We start from the raw sequence: 13,614 nt of genomic DNA on the forward strand, positions 1-13,614 counted from the left end.
TGGAACTCGCTCGTGAGAAGGTTAAAGAGGCGCAAAGCCGACAAAAAGACTATTATGACCAGCATCATAGAAAATTCGAATTTAATGAAGGTGATACCATCCTACGGGAATCCATTATCAATCGAGTGTGGCATTAATTATTCCGCAAAGTTAGATAAAAGATACGACGGTCCATACCGAATTGCGGAAAAGCTTTCACCTCACACGTATAGGTTAGAAACTTTGTTAGGAAAAATGCTTAAAGCAACCTACAAAGTATCAAATCTTGAGCACAAGCTACTAGATGACGATCTAGAAACGCTCAGTGATAAAGATAGTTCGGATGACGAGGACTCCAAAAATTCCGTCACCACATCAGGTCGAACGTTAAGATAGAGAGATCTCATAACGGGTAGAGTTAACGCGGAGCCTCCGAAATGTACTAGGCCCATGCATGTCGCGAAGCGAGAACATTTTTTTAACCAACTTAGTTCGCCGTGGGTTTACGCTTGGGGGCGCTTATATTACCGTAAAATAATCAAAGTTTAACCCCGTGACCCTGTCGACTGCTCAAGTGTTTGGGCCAAGGTCGCGGATTGTAAGTATACGTTTTTATTACTCTTACTGAATTATTTTAATTGAAATAATTTATTTTGTTGTCATCAATACAATCTAACCGAAAGATTCAATAAAAAGTGAATAGCCCCAAAAACATTTACGTTAATTTTAGGATGAAACTTTTCTCTATCATAAAAATTTTATGACTGGCCCCTAAAATATCAACGATCATTTAAGGAAGACCCCTGTCACAACGGTAATATAAGCGCCATCTCGTACACATATATGGTGAAAATATTTTCCTTAACAAACTGGATATTTCCCCACATAAAATTTGACATGCATGGGCCTAGTTCATTTCGGAGGCTCCGGTTAAAGCATTGCACAAGTAACATGTTCAAATAATTTTTTTTTGTAGTCTCAGTTAGGTTCTTGATAGGATAAAGATTTAGGTTTTCGATAGTTGTAGTTAGTTTTGTTTTCGTAAATGGTGCACCTGATCGATCGCAAATTTAGTTCACTTGGAATATGATTTCTGGACTTTCAAGGTTATCTATGACCATTTTGAGTAGGTTATGTTTCTATTATTATGATTTGTTTAGGGCCTCACATAAGTATGGGTGTTAGTGGATAAGTGCTTGCCTAATAATAAGGTGTCACGAGGACGTGTGACACTAAGTGGGGGAGAGTTGTAGTGCCAGTTTTTAATATTTTTTTATGTATATTATCATAAGCATATCAAACCACCCGTAAGCGTCAATTCACAATAAGACCACGGGTAATCACCATTGTACAAGAGCGCCATAGAGAAATTTGAGGTTCTACGCCACCTAGAGGGAAAACGAAGCAATTCTCTCCTTCCCGATTCCCCCTACAGCCTTATGACCCGGAAATCTAAACAGTCGTCTGCTTCTGCAATAAATGGAAGCGGTAATCGGTTTAGTACGGGCTTTTAAGACTTACGTTGTTTGTTAAGATTAGGAACAGCAAATTATCTCGAATTTTTAAAGAAAATGGGAAAAACTCTTAGTGATAAGTGTAGATAGTACAACAGGTTTCTTATGAATAGGATAAGTACAAAAGATAAACGTGTAGGTAGCCGCATGCCTTTGTTACGCGAACTTCAAAATCCACGTTTTAGCCCCACTAGCAGACGACAATGTTTGTTATGATTACAAGTATTAATAGAGGTAGAGCTTATAATAGGTAAGAATAAGATATATATTAATCCTTGTATTTATTCCCAAGCTTCCGGTAGCATCCCTTGCGCGATTTGAATAAAGTTTCCCTTTTGTGCCACCAGGAAGACTTGTCTCCCGAGTTTTACCTAGACAATGCCTGTGGCTAATTTCCCGCCGATTCACGCTTACGGGTGGTATGATATGATCAAACTTATAAGAACATACACCGAGGTATAAGGTTAAGAACTGACCCGAGCGCTGGTCGCCAGGGAGAAGCTTAACCCTATGTCTCTTTCATTTGTCGCGCCATGGCGGTGACATCTTTTTTTAGAATCTATGGGAACTGGTCCAGGTAGTTTCGCGGCCGAATTCCATTTGCCCCTTTCTCTTCAATTCTACCGAGTTTTCTTTGTCCTGCCCAGATCCTCACCTTAAGATAATTGCCCGCTACACTTATTTTTGTTCCCCTCACCCAAGGTTACCAATGGACCTCACAAAGGTCATCAATTTGAAAGAGTGTATATGTTGTAAGGTATTTTTGGGAACTTGTCAAAGTTCTTGGTTTTATTATTTGTTCTGTGTGATTTTTGTGGGCTAACCTCTGGTACGACATTAAGTCGCGGTTTTCTGGCGCCCGAACAGGGACGCTGACCTTCGGGTCAAATTTTTAACACGCGGGAAGCTGCGGAATATTTTTATTGGCCAAGGGTCAATCCGGGTCACAAAAGTAATCACGTGAGTCAAGGTTTTAAAACCGAGGACTTGGAAGAAAAACAGGAGTCTGGACCAAGAACTGGAAGGAGAAGGAAGGAACAAGGGTTCTCGCGATTGACCCAATGATCGACTAGAAGGCCAGAATGTCGACTGCCTGCAGCGACTGGAGGATGACCCAAGCATTGGGTTGAAATAAGCTCATCAGCAGACTTATAGCGTTTTCCTTTGGGTCCTCGCGGAGCGCTCCCATGGAGGAATAAAACTAGGAGATCCTATTCGTCAAAAACAGTCTTTAACGAAGCTGGAAACTACTACTACCATTTTTATTGCTCCTTGGGAGCGCTCCGCGAGGACCCAAAGGAAAACGCTATTAAATATAAGACCATTAACAACCCCCGGGACTCGCAACGCAATAAGATCACGGAGCTGTATTGTAAAAGGGGTAGAGACTTGTAGCTTCCTCTCTACTAATAAAAGCTAGACCTTATTTGTCCATAAAGAGGGGGTATGAATTTTGACCTCCCTCGAAACCTAGGAGAGCCCATGTAAACAATAAAGATGGCCGCGAGCTACGAACGTTCAGGAGGGTTAAGCCTCGGTCTTTTGTGTATCGAGTCCGAGTGACGGGAGTTTCTAAAGCGTTTGCAAATCTTATTTGAATTTTTATTTTTACTATTTTTTCTATTTATATTAACTATAATATGGAAAATATTCAAAGAATTAAGCCGGGAAAGAAGAAAACGACGCCTTCTTTAAAACACGTGACGTCAGAGATTGTTTACATAGGCTCGGTATGCGCGAAAATGGTGCGCGGAGCACTAGTACGCTTATGTCTAGGCCCTAGAGGCCTAGTCTCTACTCCTTCTACAATACACATCCGTGATAAGATCCTAGTATTGACATTTCCGCCTCTAGGAGTTACGGCTGTTTTCGCGACAAGGGTGCACCAAGCGGCAACGGATAGAAACTTATAAAGTGTACAGAACTTCCGGTTCGGGATATCGCCTAAAAAGAAGAAATAAGATCGTGTTCTTCTAAATTCGGAGGCCGAGGCCGAGGCCGCAACGGTTTAACTACAATAATGCCCAATGTACAGTTATGATAAAATAGCAAAATAATATATCGCTAAATTTCAAAAACTTACACATTAACATTTCCATTCTCATCTTCTTCGTCGTGATCCGCCATTTTTAAATAGCAAAGATGTGAGGGAGTCTTTGGCCCGTTTTTCCCATTGAAACGCCCTTGCAGAATTTTTACCGCGCACATCGTCATTGTCTGCTGGTTTGTTTTTATTTTTTAGTAAAGGCTTAAGGCGTGGCGCTGCATTTTTTTAGAACTCCAACGGAGCATTTATTATTATTAATAATAGTAATTTTATAAACAAAATGGGTCGCAGTAATAACTGTTGTTACAAGGGTTGTCAGAATGATTCCCATTTTTAGTGTTGCTATTGTAGCAAACCGTTTTAAGAAAAATCATTTTTTGAAAGCTAAAAGAAAATTTCTACTATCTACCAACAACAACTCTTTTCCCTCATCTCTTACTTCTAAGGCCTAGGCCGAAGCTAGCATGAAAAAGCCGTTCTTTTTACGTGGTCACGTGATGCGCGTAAGCAAGGTAACTAGGTGCATGGGAACGAATCTCCCGTCTCAGAGGCGGGAGCCTGTGCACTAAGCACGGGCAGTCGAAGTCTCACTTACACCTTTATCCTCCTAGCTGTTACGGCCCTTCATCATTTACTTAAGCGGAATATTGATGGCAACAGGAATGTATGGAGGGGTTGGAATGGCTAAGGTCAAATCCAAATCGGCGTGAAATGATCTTGGAAACAACAGGCGTGGCTTAATTTACGCTAGTGACGTCATAGCCTGACGTAAAAATCGTATTTACCACTTAAATTATTTTCATTCATTCATTCATTGGCTGCCAAAAAATCTTGTTTGCTATAATTCTCCAAACCCTACCCTAGGTCCTCTGCCTAGGCTGAGAGAATCGAACATGAACGCGAACGGCGGCGAATCAGCGCATTTAACTTTAAAAAATCTAAAAGGTCACTTCTGCCATGCCTTTTTTAACGAGTCATGACATTTTCCGCCTACGGTAGACAGCTAAACAGATGTAGAGGGAGGAGCTACACTTCTCAAAAGAAAAAAGGACTAGCCTTATGTTTCCACCATCAAGGGTACAACGAGAGCCCCCTTAGCCATTCCGGCCCCTCCATACATTCCTGATGGCAACAGTTGTCGCCATTTGCTAAGCCTTGATCACTTTATTCTATTTATTACGCTAAACAGATCGGACACTTTTTCACTTGTATGTAATCTACGTAAAACTATGGGAAATATAGGTTGTAGGTGATTATCATTTCCCAATGAATATTTCAAAAACGCTAATTTTAGTGCAAGCAAAAGTAACCGCCTTTCGGGAGGAAAGTGTACAAAGGCGAATTTTTCCCGACACATCCTCGTACCGCGAATGTCCCCGCGCACTTTTAGGGCCGTAAACGAAGCCACAAAATAGGGCCACGTAGAGCGTAGGAATACATTCCCTGATCTAGCGATTGCGTCGGCTGCTTAAGTTAGTCAATTTCACAGTTTCATTGTAATTTTTAATTTTCCAAAGAAGCAATTCTCGCAGTAGTTTTAGATTTTGATGATCATTAAAAAACAGGGAGTGACTAGATTTAAGGATTTTCATAGGTCTTGCATAAAATTAAACCCTTACCTTGTCAAGGTATAAGCCTAACACTATATATAGATTTTGAAATGGTGTTATTATCTATCTCGAAGACTGATTCTTGTATTCATAATATTCATTTTCTTGGCTTCACAACAAACTAGATTGTCGTTTCGAAACAACTGTTTGTGAATATTTATTTGCAAAATCAGGAATCCTCTGTTCCTTACGACAGACGGCTTTGCGGACTACACTAGTTTAGAGCGCTTTTTTCTCATTCCATTCCCAACGACCATATCAAAGGACTAAGATCTACCGTACCTCGTCTATGCGCAGTAGTGTCTGAATATGGTATTTGGCGGTTTGATGATGTCTCGCGTGTTTAAACGTTATGCCTATAGCGTCTTGTATACTTTCATCCCGTAAGGAGGTTTATTATATAACTTCTGGTACAGGGTAAATATGCAGTTTTTGGCCAAAGAAATGAACTAAATATGACCAAGCTGAAAATTTCAGAATCGAAATAGCATATGGTCCTTATTAATGTCCCAAAAGTCCCCAAGCCTCCAGCTCCGGCTTTCGCCGCCATCTTGGAAAATCTCGAGATCTAATAAATCGATTTACATGAAGTTTGTTTTAAACGATATCTTATGAGGATTAAAATCCAAACCGATCCTATTTTGTCGCCCTTACTTTAATATTACCATGAGTAAATAATATGTTAGCTCCTTATAAGTTACTCAGGCAATTTATTTTTATACTCCAGCGTTTCCTCCCGCGCCTCCGGCTTCCCAATTATATGCGACGCTCTGCGGCCGCCACGTGAACGAAAATCTTATTTACTCTTCTTTCCGGTTTTTCTCCGGAAGCGCGTGTAGTGGAAGCTAGCCAATGATATCGGAGCTACTTAAGCAGCCAGGGGCGTCGGAAGTGTTTTGAAGTTGGGGGGCCTCGGGCTCCGATGAAGACCAAGGAGGGTGTATGGGATTACGCCCCAAACCTACTCCGGAGCGTCTTTTGATAGCTGTTGTCGTAATTTACACAAATATAATTTTAAATAATATAATTATAGATATACACCGGGGATGAGGCATGAGAGTGTAAGGGGATATTCACCGGGGATGAGGCATGAGACTGTAAGACGATATTAACCTGGAATGAGACTATGCATAAGGTATAAGGCTGATACTCACTCATACGCTCAATTTTAGTTGAATAAGTGACTAATTAATTTAGAAATAGTAAGCAAAAAGTGACTAAATAGGGGCAAATCAAGCTATTAAAAGGGCCACTTGAAATGAAATGTTTTCAGAGATGACCGATTTAAAAGATATTTTAAAGGTCGGAGTCGTAATTAAGCCCAATCTATGGTCTTAGATATTTCCAGTCAAATTAAAGGTCACCTCATAAAAGGTCTACGGCGAAATTCAATTACAGAATGCAAAGCAATCAAAAATAAAACAAACATTCATTTGAATTGGATTAATTTTAAATAATAAGTTAAACATTTGCTGAGCGAGCGAAGCGAGCTCCACGATTTTGGACTTTGCTCAACTGTGATCTCGCTATTTTTGCGTTTAAACCGTCATAAGACAAATATATTACGTTTAACTTTGTGGTCGAGAAGATAAATAACACCGAAAGACTCAAAAATCCAAAAAAAGTGACAAATAGTAACAAATTTTTGGAAAAGTGACTTTTAGTGAAAAAAGTGACTTAGTATCAGCCCTGGGTCACCGTATTGCTCAAGGGGTGAGACTACTATTAAAGAAATTTAGAAAGTATAGCTAAAATATGCTTTACAATTTTTTGTAATGCAATAGGTCTTAAAATATAGAAATTTTTTATTTTTAATCTAAAATTTAATACCTAAATGAATACAAAGTAAGAAAATTAAAAACCAAATGTGAGGGGGCTGCGCCCCCTCACATTTCGTTATAGCAGGGGCTTGAGCCCTCCCTGCCCCCCCCGGTTCCGACGCCACGAATATTTTGCTCAGTAGCCTCGGTTAAGAAAACAGTTAAGAGATCAGTGGATTGGGTTTAGCTCAGTTGTATAATTTTCTGGTTTCAAGTCACAATAACAACTTTTATCTTTAGAATTTTTTATCAATATCGGTAAATTACATTGAGTTCCTGCATTTTTTTGTCTCAGTATATGACACAAACGCCATGATTTAAGGTTAAATTGTTAAAACATAACATTCACGACTAAAACACTCCCTTGGTGAAAAAGCAGCCGACGACTCGAGGGGGATTCTTTTTCGACAAGAGAGAGCGCAACATTCGGATTTTTTTCCCGCGCGGAATGAGCAGAAATCGCTGGATACATTGCGCCTATGGAGCCTGAGTAACTTATAGGGAGCTCACATATTATTCACTGATGATATTACAGAGGTGTTCACACTTCTCATGGGAAAAAAATCTAAAATATTTTGCTTTCCATAACTCTTAAATGTTAACCGTATTTTAGTTTTTTCAATAACCATCCTTATTTACTATGTTTTCCGTTTTAAAATCGATCAAATTTATATCAAGATTTATTGAATCGTTTGAGACCCTATGCACATTTCGGCTCGTCTCAAGGTCTGTATATGCGCAAAAAATTGCACTATTAGTATTTTAAGCCTGTTACGTCGTTCATAGAACTGAAGCCTCAAGCGTTATCGATTTTCTTTAGCTTCAGTGTGGATTGTTAGATTTAGTTTCTGTTCCAATTTCCTATAGAGTAAGCTGATTCTTCGGATTTCGTTTGATTTCGTCGGATTTTGTTTGATTTCAGAATTCGATAAAATCCTTTGGATTTCATCCAATTTGAGATTTTTCCCGTGATTCCGTCGGATTTTGCTATTTTTCTGTGATTTCGGAGGATTTTGTGATATTTCCCTTGATTTCGTTGGATTTTGAGGTTTTTTTCGTGATTTCCTCGGATTTTGAGATTTTCTCCGTGATTTCGTCCGATTTTGTAATTTATTTGGATTTCACGATTTCTTTACTGATTTTGTTTTTGATTTTGTGATTTCGCTTCTGATTTCGTGATTTTTTCTGATTTTTATGATTTCTTTACTGATTTTGTGATTTCTTTGCTGATTTCGGATTTTTTATTTGATTTCGGAATCAGCAGCGATTTCGGATTTCTTAAGTTGGATTTCACGGGTAGCGTACGGGATTTCTTGAATGACCAACCCCTCGGTTTATTGTCTCAATAATGATTTTTAATAATTGTAACATTTCCACATTTTTATAAATTACTTTGTCTTAAAGATTAGGGCTTTTTATAAAAAATCCTATATATAAAAAGAAAAGAGTATTTTTCTATATTTTGGGTTAGATAAAGGTTGTTTTTGAGGGGCTTTTAAAAAGTGTTTATTCTAGTACTTAATTATGAAAATTGAGATTGGTTTTTAGCTTAGGAAAGAATGGTGATAACAAAAGGGTGCTTCGAAGTAAAACGAACATTAATTACAACTTACACAAAAATACGAAATTAACTGTATTTTTTTAATAATTTTAATTCAGCTACATTTACTAATCGCAATCCTGTGCATCAATGTAGAACCATTTAATCCTGCCTATATACTATAGCTGTAATTGCAGAGTTTTAATTACTAAATGCCAAATGCCACTGTAAACTGGTATATTGTATAGGCCTAACTTGTCTTTGCACGATTGACAATTTAAATTCATAATATTACGATCCTTTTTCAGGGAAACATTTCATAAATTGTGATTAAAATCGTCAAATGAAGTCTATTTTTAATTTTTAAAGTTTTATAGGTACAGTATCGGTGGGTATCCGTGGAGCGGCGCCCTTTTAGGAAATGGTTATTTATACAATAAAAGGTACACTCAATTGCAAACATAAAAAAGCTTTTAAGGGAATGCGTGAAAACCTGAAAAGAAATACATGTTATCAGAAGGGAATAAGAGAGAAGGGACACACTTTATATCTCCATAATGCTTTATACTCGTAACAACAGTCTTACCAACCTCAAGTCAACTACCCTTCACTGATTGGCTATCTAACTTCTGTCGTAGCTGTGACGTCAGATAAGAAGGTGACGTCTCGGTTGACGTATAAAAAGTAGTTTTGTTTACAACTTTACATTGAAGGAGATAAACATGTTGATAAACGAAATCAAGCTGTGCAATTAATTTAGATGCACGGGAATTGAAAAGATACCAAAATCAGATAATTTGAAGGTAATAAATAGATGGAAACTAATTATTCTGAATTAATATTAAAAAATAAAAATTATTTTCAATAAAATACATACTTGAGGTTATAATTACACAAGAACGAAACATCGACAGCCCTAAGGCTTTGGAGAGTGAAAATCTAGCAGACAAATAGGCCGCCTGAGGCTGATACCGCGGAGAACTTAAAGAACTATATTTGCAGTAAATTGGTTAAAAGCTGTGTACTTGCGCAAAGTTTTCGCGGTTTTCTTGAGGTTGGTCGGACTCTCGTTACCATAGCAGGCTCTAATGTCTCCCTTCTCTCTTATTCCCTTCTGATGTTATAGATATTAATGTATTCGTCACGCGAATTCTTATAAGGCCATTTTCTGCTATAACAAATACAGGAAAAAAGCGAGCGTAAGGTCGAAAATAAGCCAAAATTAAGTTTCTTTCGGAATTTTGCTATTTACTTCTGTTAGATTTCAGCCATCGCACCTAGCAATTGAAAGCGGGTCAACACGAGTATACAAATTTAATCTAAAGAAGACAAAGGCATAATGAACTCCGATATATCAAAAAACTACACAGCAGTCTTTCGTAACGTGAGTTTCATTCATTTAGTATTAAAATTTTTTCCACTCATAATGATTGGGTTTACCAATCCTATGATCTTTGAAATAATTTAAAAGGTTTGGGGTAAACTCCATCTTTTATAATCTACTTTAAAACATGCCTTGGTAGAAATTCACTCTCAGTACATTTACCTTTGTTATCAGTTTTCACCATATGTTATTGTGAATAACCAGGGAGAGATTACGGGCTATATGATAAATTTGCTCCGTGTTCTAAAAAGTCATGACAATATCAAGTAATATAATTTGGAATCACTTTTCAATCTGATAACAAAATTAATCAAAATAATTTGGCAGCGTTACTACCATTCCGAGTACTGAACCAGCTTGGGGTGCGAAAGTTGGGAATTCGTGGAATGGGGTTCTCGGTATGCTCCAGAGAAATGTCAGTCATCGTGTAATTCGAAATACGCGACCAGCTTCTTCCTAATTTAATACAAATAACACTTTCATAACACAGGAAGGATATTTTACTTTAACTCCATTCGTCCTGTCCCAGGATCGTTTCAATGACTTCCTTATATCGCACCCGTTTTTGATTATGAGGACGCAAATATTATTCGGAACAAATCAATCAAATGAGAATGATATTTATTCTGTTATTGACAAATGGGTAAATTACCTTCACTAATTTCTAAATAAAATTGTACACGAACTGCCATAGAATGAGCAGTTTTATATTTTACATTGAAATTTGTCTCCATACTTAAAAGTATCGAAAATCATTTTTGTTTTTGTTTTTATTATTGTAGATAGTTATGGTTCTCTTTGGGCTGGCTCTGGTGGTTTACATGGCGGGGAAACTGAGCGCGAAATACGGGAAAGTGAAATCGGAACTTCCTCCCATGTTTTTGTTACAATGCCTTCTGGGAACGAGTTAAGCAAGTAGTCCACTAAGCCTTGTGAAACCGTACCGTTAACGTAACGTCACGTATCCAAATACGTACAGAACGCCATCTGATAGCGTTTCTTAAACGACGCTTTCGGACTAAGGTAATGGGCGCCCTCTTTCGGATGATTTACGAACTTAAAACGGTAACGATACGGTTACGCAAGGCTAAGTGGACTACTTGCTTAAAACCTTTAATAGAAACTCTTTGTCCGTTTTAAAATTTTAACCGTCTGTTTTCTTAAGGTCCCCAAGGTTTGAAGTGAAAGGGAGTTGCTCGGTTTCTTTCTGTCATGTGGAGTCTGGCTTCTTTCGTAATATTGGTGTTTGTGTCTTCGGAAATGACATCGCAGTTTTCGAACAAATCGGAAGCTCTTCCCTTCGACCACATACACGATATATTTCACTTTCCGGATGCAGATCCTGTTTTGTCGAAAAGCGACGCAACCTACAGTTTTATTCGGGTAATTTTAGAGAGCAAAGTGGTTCATGAACATTACACGGTTTGTGTTTTAGAGGATGTAACCTTTCACTGAAGTGGTCCAATTACATGGACGTTCCATTAAACGACAAAACGAAAAATATCATCTTTGCACAATCATCTCCCTTAAGACAATAGGTAAATATATATAGTAGGAGGAGCTAATTGAAAAATATAACAAATCGTCACTAGTGACGTTTCTCGTCTGGAGAAATGAAGCTCCCGCTGAAATTCGTAAGATCATGGAAAGAATGCGCGTGAGGAAATTTGTTTTCATGCTATAAGATAGTGTGAAAAAATTTCCTCACGCGCGTTCTATATCCATGGCTTAACAATAAATCACCAGACTCACCGTTCACGTCAAGTGCAAAATCGAGCGCAACTGTGATGACGATTAATTATTTTTTAAGACCAAATACTTTATATATCCACCTATTAATAGGTGTTTTTATTCACTGCAAAATATATTTGTAAATTATCGATTGCGTAAGAAAATTTAGCGGCGTAGTTATGTCTCTAAAAATTACCAGGTTAGAGCTTACATGTTCTTCAATGTTCTGCACATCAACATAAACTCTATATATTTGTATGTACGCCATAGCCACCGGCCAACTAAACCCTTTGTTGTAGGGTACACTGCAGGGCTGTTAGATATTTCCAGGAACTAGGAATTTGGAAGAGCGACAATGCCCTTAAATGAATTTGAGATAGATAAAACCATAAGTATATCAAACCACCCGTAAGCGTGAATCGGCGGGAAATTAGCCACAGGCATTGTCTAGGTAAAACTCGCGACACAAGTCTTCCTGGTGGCACAAAAAAGGAAACGTTTTTCAAATCGCGCAAGGGATGCTACCGGAAGCTTGGGAATAAATACAAGGATTAATATATATCTTAAACTTGCCTAAAATAAGCTCTACTTCTATTAATACTTGTAATCATAACAAACATTGTCGTCTGCTAGTGGGGCTAAAATGTGGATTTTGAAGTTCGCATAATAAAGGCATGCGGCAACCAACACTTTTATCTTTTGTACTTATCCTATTCATAAGAAACCAGTTGTACTGTGTACACTTAAAACTAAGAGTTTTTCCCATTTTCTTGAAAAATTCGAGATAATTTGCTGTTCCTAATCTTAAACAAACAACTTAAGTCTTAAAAGCCCGTACTAAACCGATTACCGCTGCCATTTATTTTAGAAGCAGACGACTGCTTAGATTTCCGGGTTATAAGGTGGTAGGGGGAATCGGGAATTAGAGAAATGCTTCGTTTTCCCTCTAGGTGGCGTAGAACCTCAAATTTCTCTCTGGCGCCCTTGTACAATGGTGATTACCCGTGGTCTTATTGTGAATTCACGCTTACGGGTGGTTTGATATGCTTATGATAAAACACTATTGACTTACTTTTTTAATTTACTTTTTAGAAAAATGCATTGACTAGCTCCGCATTTGCGGAAGTAGCAAAGCGAGCTGAGGCGAACCCACATATGTGTTACCAGAAAATGAGGAACATAATAAAAAATGCCAATATTCATGCGGGAATTGAAAATCGAGAGAAATTCTTCATCTCGTCTGACGCTATTCTATGGAATGTAATCAAAGGCAGATACGCCAAGACAGGAATTTGTAAAATGAAATTAAGCAATCCTTTAATGACAACCTACAGAGCGATACATTTCAGCAGAAACATTTCGAAAACCCTGATAGAGACGGTCAACAAAAGGTTACTTTCTTAAAGTTCCGCGTTAATTGTGGTATAGTTAAATTTCTCATTTGTCAGATTGCGCCAGCTGACTGAGGGTGGTTGCTACGGGGATCTGAATCCATCTCTCAAAGTGGAATCGCATCCTTGTCAGACAGTCGAAACACCGGAGGATTTTGTCGTAATCGACTTGAAAGCTTTTAAGGCCATTTTTGGCATCTGTATCCTGGGCTTCACCGCCTCCTTCATCACCCACTTTCTCGAAATATTCGTGAACACGTTGAAAGTTCACGTTTACACATCAGGAGTCTGTCATAACTCTGTAGCTTAATACACATCAGCGCGATTTGAAGCGTTGCGTAGCGTATGCCGAAGCTTTAATAATTGAAGTATATTAATAATTAGTAAATACAAAGAAATATATTTAAACATAATAATTTATTGCGCGTATCAACCAATGCTATATATTTAACACTTGCAACGATTTAGGAGTGAATCATTGAGACTCTAAATAGTAAATGCAAAGAAAAGTCGCGTTTAAAGATACAGTACAAGGCGTCACGAAACTCCCGAAAATCGGCTCACGGGATTGAAATTTAAAATTATCGAATAAGATAGA

At 38.1% G+C, this 13,614-nt stretch overlaps 2 protein-coding genes across 4 annotated transcripts in view; one reads left to right on the plus strand and one right to left on the minus strand.

The window, feature by feature from the left end:
- Nucleotides 1–13,614, minus strand: part of LOC149602758 (uncharacterized) — a 285,004-nt gene that overhangs the window by 54,505 nt on the left and 216,885 nt on the right. For 2 of the 3 annotated variants that reach the window (XM_089860388.1, XM_089860387.1), the window contains exon 1: nt 9,536–9,621. The exons of the other annotated variant lie outside the window; for it this stretch is intronic. In XM_089860388.1, the coding sequence (XP_089716514.1) occupies nt 9,536–9,587 (52 nt within the window). In that variant the 5' untranslated portion in view covers nt 9,588–9,621. Of the gene's footprint in view, nt 1–9,535; nt 9,622–13,614 lie in introns of those variants that run through there. 3 annotated transcript variants of the gene reach the window in all.
- LOC149602764 (uncharacterized) lies at nt 10,682–13,326 on the plus strand. Its single transcript, XM_089860240.1, has 3 exons — nt 10,682–11,277; nt 12,718–13,016; nt 13,074–13,326. Exons 1-3 carry the CDS (start codon nt 11,107–11,109, stop codon nt 13,324–13,326), a joined length of 723 nt encoding a protein of 240 aa, XP_089716366.1. The 5' UTR covers nt 10,682–11,106.

This window comes from Phalangium opilio, unplaced genomic scaffold, assembly GCF_054372755.1.
Source record: "Phalangium opilio isolate 3A_F unplaced genomic scaffold, DU_Popi_V2 ptg000352l_1, whole genome shotgun sequence".
Lineage (NCBI taxonomy): Eukaryota > Metazoa > Arthropoda > Arachnida > Opiliones > Phalangiidae > Phalangium > Phalangium opilio.

Coding starts and splice junctions, on each gene's coding strand:
- LOC149602764 (XM_089860240.1), top strand. CDS start 11,107: ATGTGGAGTCTGGCTTCTTTCGTAATATTGGTGTTTGTGTCTTCGGAA. Junction 11,278..12,717: donor CAACCTACAGTTTTATTCGG/GTAATTTTAGAG, acceptor TTTACTTTTTAG/AAAAATGCATTGACTAGCTC. Junction 13,017..13,073: donor ATAGAGACGGTCAACAAAAG/GTTACTTTCTTA, acceptor CTCATTTGTCAG/ATTGCGCCAGCTGACTGAGG.